Genomic DNA, 18,971 nt, shown 5'->3' on the forward strand with positions numbered 1-18,971 from the left:
CTGGTGTAGCAGAGGGTACTTGGGGACTTCCATGAGGTAATGAAGTACGGGGTATTCAGACTCAGCTAAAAGAGGAACACCCCCACACACACCCCACTCAGCTCTGTAATCCTGTCTCTCCTATTTCCTTCAACACATTTGTACTCCTGTGAAAGTGCAAAGTAGCCAGTTACAGTGGCAGAGGCAGGTGGATCTCTGTGATCCTGGTCTACATAGTGAGTTCCAGCCAGGGCTACAGAGAAAGAAAGACCCTATCTCAAAGAAAGAAAAATGTAATACAAAATACTGAAAGTGTAGTGTAAGGCCGAAGTGATGGCTCAGTGGTCAGAAGAGGTTCCTGATCTTGCAGAGAATTCTAGCTCAGTTCCCAGCACCCATATTGGGCAGCTCACAGCCACCTGTAACTCTAGTCCCAGGGGATCTAATGCCTCTGGCCTCCATGAGCAAATACACAAATGTACACAGAACCCCAACAGAAGCACACACATATGTAATATAAAAATAAATCTTAAGGAAATAAAAGCGCAGTGCAACTTTAGCAATCTGAACTCTGAAATCCCTTTCCATCAGCCTACAACCCTTGATTCACAGTGGTTCCAAGGACAAACAGCCTGAACTCAGTGGGGTGCAGCTGAGTCCCCCAACAGCTGGACTAGGGCAGGGAGTAAAATCTGGACTCAGAATGGACTTTGGACACTTATCTCTTGATAGTGCTTCTGTAATCTTCTTGATATCCCCAGGGCTGTGCCCGGTTACTGGGGACACAATCTCACACCCTAGGGGCAGGACATTTCAGAGCATGAAAAATCTGATGATGTTTTTGTGGGCCCAGTACCAATTGCTAAATGGTGAGTTTTTTCCTTAAAAATTGAAAAGGGTGGACTGGAGAGGTGGCTCCGCAGTTAAAGATATGTACTGCTTTTTCAGAGGACCTGGATTTGTTTCCCAGCACCCACGTCAGGCAGCTCACTACCGTCTATAACTCCAGTTCCAGGGAATCTGGTGTCTTCAAACCTCAGCAGACACCTGCACACATGAGGTGCATATAAACTCACAGGCACACACACACACACACACACACACACACACACACACATAAATAAGTTAGCCCCTTTTTTGTTGCAAAGGAGTTTCAATTACGTAATATCTAAATAAGTACTGAAACCAAAACACACACGTGTGCAAAGGTGAACAAGTGGCGTGTGTTACCATTGTTGCTTGTGATGGTGGAAATTGTTTATATGCCAACAAAAGAAGAAAGAATATATAGATTTTGATTAATGTCATTGAGCCACTAAAATAAGTAATTTTATAATTTTATATGCAGAGAGCAATTTTCACCCCTCCCGTTTGCTTTGTTCTCTGGGCATCCCCAGCTGGTCTCTTTCCTTGAGAGTTTTTCAGAAGAAAGAGTCTTGTGCATTTGATTAAAAACAAATGTCTTGCCGGGCCGTGGTGGCGCACGCCTTTAATCCCAGCACTCGGGAGGCAGAGCCAGGCGGATCTCTGTGAGTTCAAGGCCAGCCTGGACTACCAAGTGAGTTCCAGGAAAGGCGCAAAGCTACACAGAGAAACCCTGTCTCGAAAAACCAAAAAAAAAAAAAAAAAAAAATGTCTTAGGGTTTCTATTGCTGGGAAGAGACACCATGACCACAGCAACTCTTATAAGGGAAACATTTAATTGGGGTGGCTCACTTACAGTTTCAGAGGCTCGGTCCATTATCATCATGGCAGGGGTGGGGTGGGGGTAGGGAGTGGCATGCAAGCAGACGTGGTGCTGGCTACATCTTGACCAGAAGGCAACAGGAAGTGAACTGTGACACTGGGTGGTGTCCTGAGCATAGGAAACCTCAAAGCCCACCCCCACAGTGACACACTTCCTCCAACAAAGCCACACCTCCTAACAGTGCCACTCCTTATGAGTTTATGGGAGTCAGTTACATTCAAACTATCACAAGTTTTACTGGATCAGGGATGTTGCTCATTTGGCAAGGTGCTTGCCTAGTATGTATGAAGCCCTTGTTCCATCCCCCCGAAACTAAGCATGGGGGCACATACCTGTAATCCTAGTGTTTGAGAGGTGGAAGTAGGAGGCTCAGAAGTTATTAAAGGTCATCCTCACTACACAGGGAATTGGAGGCCAGCCTGAACTACATGAAAATCTACCAAAAACAAACAAACAAACAAAAAACCCCTCTGTTTCTCTGGTCCACATAGGAGCTATCCCCAAAAGAAACTCAAATTCAACCCCTTTTAAAATGCCGTGTCCACGGAGTGGAGAGAGAGCTCAGAGGTTAAGAGCACTCACTGCTCTTGCAGAGAAGCTGCGTTTGTTTCCCAGCACCATGTGTGATGGGGAAGGTGTCACAACCATCTGTAGCTCCAGTCCTAGGGGTTCTGACGACCTGTAGGTATGTTGCTATGACATACAGGTGCAAGTGAGAGGACAACCTTTGGGGGTCAGTATTCTCCTTCCACAGTGTCGGTCCCTGTTGTATATCAGAACTTTTCCCGAGGAGACGCTGCACACATGTCTGCTCACCCCAGATAAGGAGCCCACAAAAGACACTACTAAAGTCCAGCTTAGTGAACCAATGAGTTCCATTGGGGTTACAGGAATATAGGTTAGGGGTTATTTACTATAGTAAAATATTATTTTAAGGTATGTTACTTTTGTTTATATTCCTTTTATTTAACTCTATGAAGCTCTGTTACTGTGCCTGTCTAAAACACCTGATGGTCTAATGAAGAACTGGACAAGGCAGGAGAAAGGATGGGTGGGCCTGGCAGGCAGATATATATATATATATATATATATGAAGAAAACTCTGAGGAGGGATCAAGGAGCCAGAGAAGGAGGAGGACTCCAGGGACCAGCCACCTAGCTACACAGCAAGCCACGGAATAAGAGTAAGACTTACAGAAATAAGAAAACCAGAAAAGCCCAGAGGCAGAAGGTAGATGGAATAAGTTAAGGACAGCTAGTAAGAAAGAAACCAAGCTAAGACCGGGCATTCATAAGTAAGTAGAAGCCTCTGTGTGTGATTTACTTGGGAGCTGAGTGGCAGGCCCCCCAAAAAGAGCAAAACAACAACTTACAGGAGCAGAAATAACTCAGTAACAGCTGCATCACGAAGGCTGCATGATTGACACCCCTGCATGGTTGACAGCTCACAAAGATGGGAACCTGGAGCACACTGCACAGCCTGCAGGCAGCTCACTAGATTGGAAAGTGTCCTTCCCAAGTGACTCGGCTGGTCTAAACCTCTTCTAAGCAGTTTGGCTGGTTTCTACTTCTTCCGGGAAGCTGTTCTGGTCTCAGAGTCTTCTCTTCACTCGTCTGAATCACTTTGCACCTTTACTTATCTGAGTGACTCTCAACAGCTTTATTGCTTACTCTGGGAGGGAAGGGCCTAGTGAATCTAATCAGTTTCAGGGACTTCCTGAAGCTAGTTTTAATGATTTATTTGTTTTTCCTTTATGTGTATTGGTATTTTGCCTGCATATATGTCTGTGTGAGGATGTCAGATCCTCTGGAGGCAGTTACAGGCATTGTAAGCTGCCATGTGAGTGCTGGGAATTGAACCCAAGTCCTCTGGAAGAACAGCCAGTGCTCTTAACTGCTGAGCCATCTCTCCAGTGCCCCTGCAACTATTTTAAATTGTTGACCTCCCTGCTTAAAGAGTTTCCCTGTCAGATGAAATGTTTCAATTTCAGAGGAAATTGTTATACAACATTCCCAGGGATTGAACTCAAGTCGCCAGGCTTGGTAGCAGATGCCTTTAACCTCTAAACCATGTTATCAGTCTGAGACAGATAGGATAACCCAACATTTCATAAGGGTATTCAGCTAGGAGCTAAGTAAGCACTGTCAAATACTGCTAGGAATGTTGTTATTAATTCTAAGCTGCTATTGTGAGCACCATTCATGTGTACTTTTCTTTCAGATAACCTAGGCTATTGAGAGTCTGGCACATTTTACCATTTTATTGACAACTGTCAGATACTTCCTTGTACCAGCTACTTTGGGTGGTGTGATAGTTTGAATGTGGTTGCCCTCATAAGCTCATAGGGAGTGGCACTATTAGGAGGTATGGCTTTGTTGGAGTAGATATGGCCTTGTTGGAGGAAGTGTGTCACTGTGGAGGCAAGCTGTGGGGGCTCATATATGCTCAAGCCATGCCCAGTGTCTCAATTCACTTCCTGTTGTCTGCAAATCAAGATGTAGAACTCTCAGCTCCTTCTCAAACACCATGCAAGGTCTGCCTGCAAGCCACCATGTCCTGCTATGATGATAATGGACTAAACCTCTGAACTGTAAGCCTCCCCAATTAAATGTTTTCCTTCATAAGAGTTGCCGTGGTCATAGTGTCTCTTCACAGCAACAGACCCTAAGACAGGTGGAGAGTTGTCAACCAAGCAGCCCTCTCTGGGTAATGGGTCACCACAATATGGCAGTCCAGGCATATGGTGACTTGAAGGAGCTAAACTCCAGCTGTGAGGAACACTGCAACCTCAGCTGCTGGAGCTACAGCTGCCACTACAGGAGGCCTTGCTCCAGGGATCTCCCAGAAAGCTTGTGATTGGTCCTTATGCAGGGACAGTGATTGGGACTGGGTACCATTCGGTGATGGGTGGGAATTTTGAGGTATCCACATGTGCCTTGCCCCTTTTCTAGCTACAGAAATAGCCTGTTTTCCCGTCTTTTCAGGACAGTTGGGAGGCCTTTCTCCCTGCCATAATAAAGTCTCTCACCAGAAATAGAGCTATATACACTGGAGGCGCAAGCGCGCGCACGCGGGGAGGGAGGGGGGCCGCCTTAGGGCCCTAACACCTGAAGTTCCAAGACCTGACACCAGGGGGCAGAAGAGTTGAAGCATTCCAGAGAAGGCAGAAACTTCAAAATGCCTTGGACAGCTAGCTGGTCATGGTAGTGCACACCTTTAATTCCAGCACACAGGAAGCAGCAGAATCAGACAAATCTCTGTGAGTTCAGGGCCAGCCTTGTCTACATAGTGAGCTCCAGGTCAGCCACAGCTACATTTTTGAGTCCCTGTCTCAAAAATAAATAAAGAAGATTTTAAAAGCAGCTATAAATGGCAGAAGTGTTGAGAAGGCAAGAGACAGCAGAGAAGCTGAGGCTGTTATCAAAGACAAGTGATTTTGAAGAGTCATTTGTGGAATCCAGGCCTTTGAGAACTTTCCTAATTGCTAGAAAGTACGGTGGAGACACCAGGGATCCTAACCCTTATGGCTCAGAAACTGAAACACTAGCTGTTGTGTGTCTGTGGCCCACAGCGCCCATAGCAGTCACCCTCTATTGAGAGCACTGAGCCTCTGGCTCTGATTCTCAAAGATTAGAGCTATCTGCCTCTAGACTTGGAGACTGAGACGCCTGTGAGCCTCTGAAACTCAGGATCCCCAACACTAAGAGCTGGATCTTGCCTCTCTGTGATGTCTCTCAGAAAAGAGCAAAGGACACACACACACACACACACACACACACACACACACACACACACACACACACACGCCATTTGTAACACCAAGACCCCGGGTGTCTTAGTGTTCTCTCACTGTGCAGAGATACATGACCACTGCAACTCTTATGTCGGATCCTGCCCAACTATCAAACTGTCCTTAAAGAGAGGAGTGAGGGTTAAGAAATAATAGATATGAAAAACAGAGACATAAGAATAGCATCAGGAGGGCTCTGGGTCAGTATAACAGTCACCCCAAGTTTATTCCTCAAGAGCTTTTTATACACCAGCAAGGGGAGAGGCAAAAGACTTCCCCCTCTCAATGACACAATGGTTCAAGGTACAAAGTACAGATAAGTGTAAACACTTCCTTAATTCTCAAAACATCTAGTAGCCACACCTTATGGTAAAGCATCCTATAATTAGGCCTTGAAGGATAAGATACCTGGTAACCATGCCTTTGGCCAAAACTTCCAATTATGCAGCCTTGCGGGCCAAAACAAGCTCAGACTCTCTGACCTTGAGTCAAGATGGAATAAGGCCACACTATAGAGTCTCTGTGGGTCCCCACACTTTTATAAAGGAAAACATTTAATCAGGCCTTGCTTGGAGTTCAAATGTTTAGTCCATTATCATCACGGTGGGAAGCATGGCAGCTGAGAGTTCTACATCTGAATCCACAGGCAGCAGGAAGAGAGAGTGTGACACTGGGCTTGATTGGGCTTTTGGAACCTCACTCCCCAGTGACACACTTCTTCCAATAAGGCCACACCTCCTAACCCCTCTCAAGTAGTACCAATCCCTGATTACCAAGCATTCAAATATATGAGCCTATGGGGGCCATTCTTATTCAAACCACCACACCAATGTATCATTAATTTTTATAAATATGCCTATGTATCTAGTTAGAATTTGAATTTCACAGTTATACTGCGCATGTCTGTTGAAACTTGTTTCTTGCCAATTCTTTCAAATTTTCTATATTTTTGTGTTGCATTATCAGTTCATAGAAGATATGCATTTTTTAAGGTTTTTTTATATGTATATGGTTGTTTTGTCTGTACGTATGTCTGTGTGTGCAGTACCCATGGAGGATAAAAAGGGGTGTTGGATCCTCTGAAACTGGAGTTACAGATGGTTTTGAGCAGCCATGTGTGTGCTGGGAACCAAACTCAGGCCCCCTGGAAAAATAGCCAGTGCTCTTAACTACTGAGCCATCTCTCCAACCTCAAAGACATGTGTTTTGATCTCCCACTTTGATGGCAAATTGTTGATTTCCCCTCATAAGTGGCCAAGAACTCATGATCTACTTTGAGACTATTAAATGCAAGTGAATTTAGAATTAGTATATACTTAAGTTGAAACTTTAATCAGGACCTTTTTATTTTCTCTGTGTAGTAATCATTTTGCCTGAAAGTCTGTATTTTCTTCTGTTTTTTTAGAACTTTTTATCACATTTACATATGTAGTGAATGCAGACATGTGTGCACCAATGCGATGGTATATATGTGGAGGTCAGAGAACAACTTTTCAGAGTTGGTTTGCTCCTTCCACCATGTGGGTCCCAGGGATCAAACTCGGGTCAACAGACTTGGTAGCAGATGCCTCTCCTTTCTGAGCCCTTTCCATGGCCCTGGGTTGCTTTTTCTCATTGGACAGCAGAGGTTTTGTTTGGTTCTCTTGTATTTGGTTATTCTCCTTCTTTTCCCCTCCATTGTTGGTTTAGAAGCCCTCAGTGTGTCCCCTTCACCTTGTGCCACACTGGGGTGGGGGGCAGGGTGCATCAAGATATCTGCCCTTTGAACTCGGATCCGGGTTCCTTGGGTTTGGGGAACTTGAGCACTGGCATGAGACACTAAGGAAGGAACCTGTGCCAAAGAAAATTATTCCCTCGATGCTGGGACTTGGAGAGCACATGTGTGTTCTGTGTGAGATATGGATACGGCAGGGGAAAGCTGCCATGGAGCGAGGTGGTATCTGACCATCCTGTACCCTGACTCGGGCTGTAATGGACAAGATGTCTGCAGACAACCGGCAGTGGAAGGCAACATCTGCAACCTAGTGAAGGCATCGTGGCCCTGCGGAGGAACGGCAGCTGGCCCCAGCGGAGAATTTCTGAGGAGCCCGCAGAAGTCCCCTGGAACAGTCACTGTGAATATCTGCCAATCCCAACCAAGAGTAAGATCAGTTTCAGGGGTCTGGAGAGACGGCTCAGCAGCTAAGGGCACTTGTTGCACTTGCAGAGGATCTGAGGCTGGTTCCCCACAGGACAGCTCACAACCACCTGTAACTCCAGTTTCAGGGTATCCAGTGCCCTCTTCTGGCCTCCACAGGCACTGTGCACACATGGCACACATACATATGTGCTAACACCTATACACATAAAATAAAAAATCTTTTTTTTAAAAAAATCAACTGCAAAGGTGACTTGCCTCAGTCCTGGGATGAGCACTAGGTAACAGCTGTATCAGATGCCCCCAAAATCCCTAAGGTCTGAAAGCAATGTTTGTACCATGTGACTCTGAACCATAAGACACAGCTAATTGACTTAGTAGAAACAACTTGACCAAAAGGCAGTCAGTGTGTAGGCTGAGCTCTGTAGTGCACTGAGCCAATCACATTCTCTCTTGGGGACTCAGGGTTGAGCGTGTAAGCGATAATGAGCTGAGGTGGGAAGAGAAGGGCAGGTGGAAATACAGGACTAGTGGTGAGAAAGCAGGAGTACTGAGGAGGAGGAACAGCTAAGGCAGAAGGACCTGGCGCTGCTTGATTTTTCTCAATGTGACACAAGCTGGAGTCATCTGGGAAGAGAAAACCTCAGTGGAGAAAATGCCTCCAGGAGATTGGCATTTTCTTGATTAATGATTGATGTGGGAGAGCCCAACCCACTGTGGGTGGTAACACCTCTCAACAGGTGGGCCTGGGTTGTATAAGAAAATAAGCTGAGTAAGCCATGGAGAGCAAGCCGGTAAGCAGCAACCCCCCTCCCTATGGTCTCTGCTTCTGTTCCTGCCTTGAGTTCCCATTTCAGCTTCTCTCAATGGACTATGACTAGGGAGATGTAAGCCAATAAACCCTAGATTAAACACAGAGGTCAGGCAGTGGTAGCACACACCTTTAATCTAGCACTCGGGAGGCAGAGATCCCTTTGGATCTCTGTGAGTTCAAAGCCACCCTGGACCACATGAGATTAATCCAGTCTAAAAGAGAAACAAAGCCAGGCAGTGGTGGCACACACTTTTAATCCCAGCACTAGGAAGATTGAGACAGGAAGTGACAGCTGGGCGGAGAACGGAATACAAGGTGGGAGGAGACAGGAGTTTGGCTCCTTTTGGCTGAGGACTCAGAGGCATTCAGTCTGAGGAATCGAGGAGACAGGATCTCGCTTCCCTTTCAGCCTGAGGCTTCAGTAATGGTGAGAAGTTTCTTTAGTGGAATCTTCCTTTGTCTCTCTGATCTTTCAGCATTTATCCCAATATCTGGCTCCGGGTTTTTATTATAAGACTGATTAGGACTCATACAACACTTTCCTCCCCAAGTTGTTTCTGGTCTTTATCACAGCAATAGACACCTAACTAGAACAGACCTTGGAAGACTTTAGGAAGAGCAGTCAAATATATCCTGAATTTCTCTGTGGAAAGGGGTTGTACTAGGGATTGAACCTAAGACTTCATACATCCTAGGGTAGCACTCTTTCCACTGAGCTACAGTCCCAGACCTGGAGGATTTGTCTTTCACACTCCACTGAATAGTCATAGACTCCAGCTCCTGAGTCTCAAGGTGCCATGGTGGATCAAGTTCTAGGCCACTCAAGCCCTGGTTATCGGAGGTTTCCATTTCTGCATATCCAGACTGTCTCCTTTGGCATACTGCAATATCTGGTATACCACAGAAATGCCCTTCATTTAATAGTGTTGGACTCTGTTTTCTGCCGTGCAAAGGGTGCTACAGCAAAGAGAAAGAACCAGCAGGAAAGGGTGTTGCCCAGAGCAGAGTCGAGAGCTTCTCTCCAGAGACTTCACACCAAGTAACTACTGCAGCATCCAGTCAGTAAAATTCCCTTCTTGTGCTTTATTGTGGGCTGTGAAAATAAGCCTAATTATAAAACAGTAGAATCTAGGAGTCAAACTTCAACCCTTCTAGCAAAAGAAGAACCCCTAAGGCTGGGTGCTCATTCAACTCATTGCTTCTGTTTCTTGTTTCTGGAGAGCATGACTCCAACGAGGCCCATGGCTGCCAAGCCCACTCCAGCAATGCCCGCCATCTTGACAGCTTCTCTGACCTGCAACAGAGAAGGAAGTGGGTCAGGTTCTGTGTTAAGAATGTGGGAACAGGCTGTGCATTGAACAGGGTCACTCAGTTCGTGGCACCTCACATGCCCCCTTCACTTCCAGTGGCCAGACTTGAGAACCGACAAATACTGGCAGGGTCAACAGGAGAAGAGGGCTGGGAGGGAAGAGAAATGGACAGAACTGGCTGGCCTTGGATTTACCTGGACCCAAAACGGTAACCTGAATTCAGCCCTGGACTATTTCAAGCATAAAAATCTTTGTAAGGCGTCTATGGAAAGAGCAGTGAGATGACAGCAGGATGGTGAGGATCCTGGCCAGCCAATGGGCGAGTGTGAAATCAGGAAGAAATTGAGAAATAAAAAAAAAAAAATCTGACCTTCATGATGCAAAGACCTCTCACCTCGTGCCATGTTTCCAGTGTCTGGGGCCGCCAGGTATCAAGGTGTTCCCTTTAAAGGGTTGGGGTTTTATTGCTTTTGCTGTTTGATAGTTGTTGTGTGACGTTTTCATCATGTTCTGACAAATAAAGCTTGCTTGGAATCAGAGGGCAGAGCTAGCCACTAGCCGACCAAAATTAACCACCAGGGTTTTGGAGGACTGTAGACAGATAGGACAGGAAGTAGTAAGGCAGAGTGGAGAGGGATCTCGGCCCTTTTGGAGGAAGGAACAGGACTTGTAGCTTCTGCTTCTCTGATCCTTCAGGTTCTTACCCGATATCTGACTCGAGAACTTTTATTGACATGGAATAATTAGACTAACGCTTAAGCTAGTTTTTCTCTTGTAATCAGGGTCTTTCTATGTAGCGCCTTGAACTCAACATCCTCCTACCTCAGCCTCCTGAGCGCCAGGCTTAAAGGCATGACACTACACACAGTTCTTTCTTTGTATGGAATCTGGTCCCTGCACAGAGGCCACAGTCAAGGCATAGTTGCCCCTATTCCACAGCCCTCCTCCTTTCAATCCTTTTTTTTTTTTTTTAAGAAAAGGTCTCATGTAGCCCAGGCTGGCCTCAAACTCGAGCTCACTATATAGTGAAGGGTCTTAGAGTTACTGTTGCTGTGATAAAACACCCTGACCAAAAGCAACTTGTAGAGGAAAGGGTTTATTTTATCTTACACTTCCAGATAACACTCGATCCCTGAGGGAAGTCAGGGAACTCAGCCAGGGCAGGAACTTACACAGAAGCCATGGAGGAAAGTTGCTTACAGGCTTGCTTCTCACAGCTTACTTGGCCTGCTTTCTTGGCACCTGGCACCACCAGCCCAGGGGTGGTAATGCCTACAATGAAGTAGGCCTCCCCCCATCAATTATCAATAGAGAAGATGGACCACAAGCTTGCTCACAGGACAGTCTGGTGGGGGCATTTTCTCTTGAGTTTCCCTCATTCCAAAATAACTCTAGCTTGTGTCAAGTTAATATAAAACTAGCCATCACACCAAGGATAACCTTAAGCTCCTGGTCCTCTGCCTCCACCCACCATGTATTACAGGTGTGGCCCACTGAAGCTGACTTTCTGTTCCTAAATTCCGCTAGGGATGGTAGTGATGTACCACAGGGGTGAAGCATGTCTGACTTGTGCTGCAGAGAAGGGAAACATCGCAAGAGAGAGGGGTGTGGGGAGATGAACATTTGTCAGATTTCACTCTCCTAAAACCCAACTGAAAACTAAAACAAAAGAGCATTTGCTTGGGCTGGGGAGGTAGCTCCATGGTAGAGCACCAGCCTACCAACAGGAGAACATTAAGTTCAAATCCCCAACACCACAGAGATTTTTCTTTTTAATTTGGGGCATTTCTCTTTGGTTATGAACCTAGCCTTTATGGCTGAGCCATCTCTCCAGCCCTGGAGGCATTTGTTTTAAGCACAATTCAACGAGGACAAAGAAGCTGGGGAGTTAACCCTACTTAGAGAAAGAAATTCCTAAAAGGATCCAACTGACAAGCCCAGGGTCTTCTTGGAGTGAACAGGAGAGAACATGTCCACCATTTCCCTGGACTGCCTCCCTGGACGCCAGCAGAGGTATGAACATTGGTTCTCTGGACAGGGTAAAACAGAAGCTCTCGGAGGTGGGGGGGGGGGGGGTCTACAAGTCTAGACACATTCGAGGGTGTGTCATACCACAAACAGGGCACTGAGTGACTGTGCGCATGTTCAGTATGAGCCTCCCCTTCTCTTGCTGCTCCCTGAATAGCATCCTCCAAGCAAGCCTGGAAAACTTTTCTGGAGAATCTGACCATGACAAGTAGAAACAGTGGAAGATTTGGGTACTGAGCACTCTCAAACAGTGCACTGGGCTCATCGCACAATGAAACTCAACATTAATGAAGCCCTGCCCTCACCCCCATTCATTGGCTCCTTCCCTGGTGCCTATCTTCTGTATTCCTGGTCTTCCCTCACTGTTAACCTTCTAGTTTGGATGAAAGTTTGAATGGTACCATCAACCAGAGAGGTCTGACTGCTGGCTAGCCTCGAGCCATGGTGTTACAGGGCTACCTTGCTAAGTATCTAGCTGGGGAGATGGATCAGGGTGTAAAGTGCCTGCCTTGTAAACACAAGGACCTGAGTTTGATCTCCAGAACCCTGTCAAAAGCCAGGTGTGGGGGCATGCATTTCTAGTCCCAGCAATGGGAGATGAGACAAACTGATCCCTGGGGCTTGCTGGTCAGTCAGCTCAGCCCAGTTGACAAATTCCAAGCCAGTGAGAGATCCCGTCTTTTTCTTTGTTTGTTTAAAAAAGAGGGATAGTGCCTAAGAAATGACACTGGAGGTTGACTTTTTGCCTCTACATATACCCAGACACACAGGACACACACACACACACACACACACACACACACACACACACACACACACACACACCTCTATCTAGTGTTTTCCTTGCTGTTCTGTATCAGGAGGGGTAAAATGGTCTGCAGTAATGGAGGAGTAACATGACCCTCATCCCTTTCTGAAGCTTATGTGAGAACAATAACAAAATAACGCTGATACCACTGGTTCAGATAAAAGATACTTTGACAAGGCACACAACAATGACTCCACTGTTCGTGGTCACACTTTGTACACAAAGAGAGTGATCAGTATATGAATACAGTATCTAGTTAGTTCTGGTGGTGATAAGGTGGTATAGTCAGGTCATACAAACACACATACATAAAACTTTTATATATGCATTTAACAACATGCTACGATAGCTTGGTGACAGGTTATATATGTAATTTAAAGTTTGATATAGGTAGACTGAGTTCTGCCTGCTGGTTAGAAGTCCCTTCTTATGTGAGAAAATTAACACTTGTCCAAAACTGCCTGAAGGTTAAGGTGTCACAGGCAACATGATGCTGCAGGTCCTGTTTCTGTTTGCTAAAAGAATGCTTTCACAGACCAAAGTTATTGTTATTTACATTGTCTATGTTTTTTTTTATTACTATCTGCCAAATGTTGGAACCTTATTTTTGCTGCAAAGCTCTCTGTCCCTGCAATTTCTACCCCTATAAACATGCCTAACTAAATTCCCTTTAATGATTAAGGAGCTCAAAGGCCACATAAGCAGGAGGTATAATGCTGCTTATTGTTGTGTAGTGCTGTGTGTAAATAACATTTCACACATATAAGATTGTTTTTAAAGGCAACGTTTCTTGGTAAACTGTTGTTATGATTGGTTGCAGATTAAGAAATGCCTCAGGCACTAGCACACCTCTGAGGGCGTTTCCAGAAAGGATTAACGTGGGAAAATTGCCCCGAATGTGAACAGCACCACTGCATTAGCTGGAATCCCGAAGAAAGCACGCTGAGCCCCAGCATTCCCTTCCCTCTGCTTCCTGACCTGCCACTGTCCCAGCAGCTAGCCCTCAAGTATCAGCCAAAACCAACTGCCCTCCTTAAGGTGCAGCTTGTCAGGTGTTTGGTCAGTGCTAAGAAAAGCAGCTAACACAACGATCATGGAAAGCATGCCACCCAAAGGGAGTAAACCAAGAAAGTGAAGGATGTGAGCAATGCAGAGGACATCACATCACAGACCCTCTAGCCCTGCTTCCTTTCACTCAGTTACGCCATGTCCCCTGCAGCTCTCTCTGAGACAGCGTTAATGAAGAGCCTTCCTATGACCTTGAACTGGCTCTACCTCTTGACAGGTGCAGGATAAATTTATGGTCCTCTTTAGTGCCTGCCCTGGTTCCCTTGGCATTCAGGCAAAGCCAGGTAGGTCACGTGGTGTAGAGCTTCCCACACACCCCTGAAAGCCTGTAAGACAAAGAAGTTCCCCTTGCTCTCAGGAGCTGAAGGGAACTGGGGGCCTCTAGGTCCCATTGGTGACCCTCATGGTTGTCTACGCCCATGTTGTTACTGCGCCCCTGATATCCAGGGATTGAAGACTCTCCCTTCTAAACTCCATTGTGCCGTCTGTAGTGCACAGCTCCATCTCTCCTAAAGCTCTCTTGCACCTCAGCCTGATCAAGGCTACCTGTGGTCGTGAGGCTCTCGCTTTCTCTCCTAATAAAGCTTTTCTGAAGGGTAACTTCAAGTCAGCTCCTTTCTAGGAACTCTTGCCTGTCTCTTGCCTTCTAACAGATAAAATCATTAGTGCAGGAGAGAAGTACAAGGGTTCTCAGTGCACCGGGAAAGGATCAGGGCTGATGACCATCAGGATCAAATAGGACTCAGCAACAAGTGTTTCTTACTGTGTATCTGTGTGTATGTCTCTCTCTCTGTGTCTCTGGTACGTGTATCTATCCATGTGTGTTTGTGCATGTATATGCAGGATGTGTGTGTGTGCGTGTGCATGTGCATGTGTGTGCGTGCGTGCGTGTGTGCGTGTATGTGTGTGTGTGTGTGTGTGTGTGTGTGTGTGTGTGTGTGTGTGTATTGCTGGTTATTGAACCCAGAGCCTTTAGCCTTTATGCCAATAGACAGACTGAGTACTGTCATCCCCCAGATCCCTTCTATCATGGCATCATTTTCTGGTTTTCTTTTTTGTTGGTTTTGTTTTGTTTTCTTTTGTTTTTCGAGGCAAGGTTTCTTTGTGTAGCCCTGACTGTCCTGGAACTCTCTGTAGACCTGGCTGGCCTTGAACTCAGAGCTCTGCCTGCCTCTGCCTCCCAAGTGCTAGGATTAAAATGTTCAACACCACCACAACTGCAGTTACCCAAGAACGAATGACATTCCTCTTCTATCCCTGCCTGCTTCCTACCCCAGAGAGGCTGTTTTATGCTCACTGAAGCCAGACTGTGGCTCAGACCCTTGGGAGTGCTCAGCAAATACTGGCAATATTGCCTTCCTCATCCACTTAGAAATGTGCTGCTCCTCTATGTCAATCCCACTTGAAAATGATATGTTAAATAGCTGATGAACAGTATTCAGCTAACTGATGAAAGAAACCAGGCCCATTAGGAAGCTACCTAATGTCTCACTGTAGAGAAGAGAGACCAAACAACAGTCAGCATGTGAAAAAGCTGAGACTGTCCCTGTCAGCAAATGCCTCCCAACCAAGTCACAGTGGCCCTTCAGAATGGCCAGCAGCCAAAACCCTGGATGAGCCAAGCGAGAAGAGCAAGCTCCAGAGACTGTCTCTGCTACTGTCATTTATCAGCTTCATTTCCTGAGTCAGCCCTGTGAGGAGTATAAGGATTCTCCTCTCTAGTTCACATGAAATCCTCTGAGATCAGTTCTCACAGGTTTTATATCAAGTGGGGAGCCTGACTAAATATGTCCTCCAAGATCACACAGCTAGTAAAAGACAGGGCCCAAAGGGCCAGCAGGGAGTGGTTAGCTCAGTGATCGAGGGCCTACCTACCATTGGCAAGACCCTGGGTTCAGTCCCTAGCACTGAAAGTGGAGGGCCCCAGTCTATTTGACTCCAGGAGTCCCTGCTCTCCATCCCCACATTAGCCAAGTAGAAAGAGAAAGGATTGCCACACACAGAAACAAATAACCACACAGACCTTAAGTTCTCACCCATGCAAAGCCAAGTGTGGTCGCACTTGCCTGGAATCCGAGCACTTGGGAAGCTAAAGAAGAAGCCTAAGGGTTCAAGGCCAGACCAGTCTAAGCTGCCCAGAGAGACCCTGTCTCAAAAGAGAAAATGGAGAAATGGCAGGACCCCCTCTAGGATAAGTACATTATAATCTGTTGCCTGCTAAGTGAGGCTGGTTAAAGGAACCCACACATCAAATCTCTCTGCCACTCACCAACACAGCTGCATCTGACTGCCAGGAAAACATGGCACAGGTCTGAAGACTCAAAAAGATTGGTTGGGTGAAATGAATGGCCATAGCCAGATGACTTGAGTTCTAGAAGCTTCTGTTTCCTCATCCACAAAGTGGGGCTATCAGAGCGTCCCTCCAAGGCTCTAAGAGCATCATCACGGGGTGGACTGGTCATCAGACCCTATGTGCTGATCTGAATTGTCATCTCACCACCCTGCCTGACTCCCCACCCTGAGCACGACACTCTCAGGGACAGGAAGCATACACCTAGGCTAATTTTGTCCTGTTTGTGACTCTGTCTCTACCCACATCATGTCCAGTCACTGTCAGCTGGGGAACTGATCTGGCACCTAAAGTCAGGTACAGGGGCTGAGGACGCACCTGGTCACTGCGGGCAACTCCATAGCGTAGTTCATTCACAAAGTGCTCACAGTTCTCACTGGTCAGCTTGTAGTGAACCTCCTGCCCCACCAGCTCCTCAGCCCGCTGGATGATCTTGCTTAGAGGCAGCGGGGTGTATTTGCTGTCGTGTTTGTTATTGACCTGGTACTTGTCCCTCCCGGCCACATCGCACAGTAGTTCTTTCTTCACTATGGCCTTGTCGGTCAAAGCAGACATGATGCTGGCTGCCCCGGCTCCTGCAAATTCACCTGGGGATCCACAAAGAATAGAGGAGTTGTTTCTGGACAGGGCCACAGGGATTGGGTGCTAGCCCACAGCTGGGCATCCAGGCTTAGCACCATCCACAAGGGACGAGCAAGACGAAAACAGGTGAGGCTTTAGAAAAGGTTCTTGTGGTCTCTGAACCCTTTTCAAGATGGAGACGAGTAAAGGGCCATGATTTATTGGGATGTTTTAGTGGTAGCCATGATAGTGAGGGTGGAAGTCAGTTGAGGGATGAGACAGGGTCTCACTCTGTAATCCAGGCTCGTCTAACCTGGAAATTACTATGTAGTCCAACCTGGTGTCAAACTCTCAACTGCTTCTTGCCTCTGCAGTCCATATGCTGGGATGACGGACATGCACCATCACCCCTGGCTACTGGGATGATGGACATGCATCACAATCCCTGGCTACTGGAGTGTTTCTTTAATCAGAAGAAGCTGGTCTTCTATGCTGTAACCACTACTTGATTCTGCAAATATGTGCCAGGAGCTCCCTCATCTTTCTGGGAAAAGAGCATGTAACCTATTGATTCCATCTGAGCTACAATTCCTCGACCTCGCCAGGCTGATGGCCTCAGGAAAAGAGGCTGGTCTTCCAGCGTTCCACCCTTCCAGGGGGGGAAAAAAAGAGATCAAAACTCTCTAGCTGTTCCCCAAAAGAGACCCAGAGGATGTGGTAGCAGCCCTGGCCATGGTATACAGGTGAGAAGAGACAGTAATGGAGTGACTAGAAGAGGAGGAACTTGGGTTCTGTAGGACCAGGCTGGGGCAGTGAGGGTCAGCTGACAGAGCACACAGCCAGGGTCTCCTAACCCAAGGACCCATACCATAGGCATGCACTGGGTATGATGGCTAGAAAGGAGCTATACACTGAAGAAGTAGACCCAGGAGCCCATGGAGCATCACAAGGCTGGTTCCCTGTCAGGAGCAGGGCCCCCTGGGTGAAGCAACAGCACCCCAGTAAGCAGGACAGGACCAGTCTTTAAATGCGACAGACAGTAGGAGAGCATCAGGCAAAGGCAGGAAGGGAAAGGGCAGAGGCCACGTGATCCTTCTTCCACGGAGCCACAGAACAGGCTGAACTCTTCTGATACATCAAACACTTGAACCAGGCATGGTGGTACACTCCCTTAATCCCAAAACTCACGAGACAGGCAGACAGATCTTTGTGAGTTCAAGGGCAGTCTAGTCTACACAAATGATGGACCAGCCTGACTCCATCTTAAGATTAGAAGCTATCTTGTTACAAGGTCAAAATAAGTTCATTCCTGTTTTCTGTAAAACTTGGGTTTGACCATGTATTGACCCATTTTTTTGGAACCTGACATGTTCTACACCCTCCACCCTGAGAAGATAAGATGTTCTACCAAATAATTCTAAAATGTTCAGCTACGTTTCTTCATAACCAAAATTCCTCTTGAAATCTCCCAACCCTTAAAAATCTACTAGCCTTGTAGGTTTGGGGAGCTATATAAAATACCCCACTATCTCCTGTGTTCGATGCTATTTTCTCAAACTCCACTTTAGGGAGACAGCCCTATCTGACAGAAAATAAAGCTTGCTTAATTTGACCAAAGAATTTGTGTATGGTCTTTACTCTCATTCAGTGGGATTAACATGAGGAGTTCCAGACCACCTAGGATGGCATAGTGAGACCCTGACTTTTGTTTTGTCTTGAAACAGGATCCATGAAGTCCTGCCTTTCCTGGAACACTCTATGTAGAACAGGCCTTGAACTCAGAGATTTGTTGTTTTAACTTTGGCACAGTAACTGTGCCTTAATCTACTGCTATTTCCACAGCTACTTGCCTGTTTCTCTGGCAGGCTGTACCCCAGTGGGAATTCTGTTCCTGCAGGCACCAGCTCTGCCGCTGCCACTAAAGGTAGTTTTAACTAAATCTCTATCATTCTATTTATCAAAAGACTTGAGATTCAAAGGCTGGGGTGAAAACCTGCTGGCTCAGAGAGGTTGGGTAGCACCTAGCTGACCTTCTCTCCTTGCTGGCGTCTCCAAAGAGCTCATCCTTCTGCTCCACCACACAAGCCACGCCACTCCAAATCCTTCCCAACTCCTTCCAGTGCGTCTGTCTCTTCCAGGTGCTTTCTGATGCTCTAGGATTACTTTCTATCAACTAGTTGCTAACTCGGCCTCCTGACCCAAGGTTAATTTTATTTAATTAACACAAATACAAACTCAGGGTTCAGTGTGATTGAATATTCCCCAGCAGAGATCTACCTGCCTCTGCCTCCTGAGGGCTGGTATTAGAGGAGTGCACCACTGTGTCCACTCAGCCATGAGACCCTGCCTTTAAAAAAATGAAAAATTGAAAACAGCTA

At 46.5% G+C, this 18,971-nt stretch overlaps 1 protein-coding gene across 2 annotated transcripts in view; it reads right to left on the minus strand.

Annotated features, from left to right (window-relative positions):
• Positions 1–8,704: 8,704 nt before the first annotated feature.
• Plaat3 (phospholipase A and acyltransferase 3) overlaps positions 8,705–18,971 on the minus strand; it is a 28,965-nt gene continuing 18,698 nt past the window's right edge. For both annotated transcript variants that reach the window (XM_052763105.1, XM_052763104.1), the window contains 2 exons: positions 16,351–16,619; positions 8,705–9,762 (listed from right to left, as the gene is read on the minus strand). In XM_052763105.1, the coding sequence (XP_052619065.1) occupies positions 9,661–9,762; positions 16,351–16,619 (371 nt within the window). In that variant the 3' untranslated portion in view covers positions 8,705–9,660. The remainder of the gene's footprint in view (positions 9,763–16,350; positions 16,620–18,971) is intronic.

The sequence above is a fragment of the Peromyscus californicus genome, unplaced genomic scaffold (assembly GCF_007827085.1).
Source record: "Peromyscus californicus insignis strain IS unplaced genomic scaffold, ASM782708v3 Scaffold_4__1_contigs__length_199733344, whole genome shotgun sequence".
Classification (NCBI taxonomy): Eukaryota; Metazoa; Chordata; class Mammalia; order Rodentia; family Cricetidae; genus Peromyscus; species Peromyscus californicus.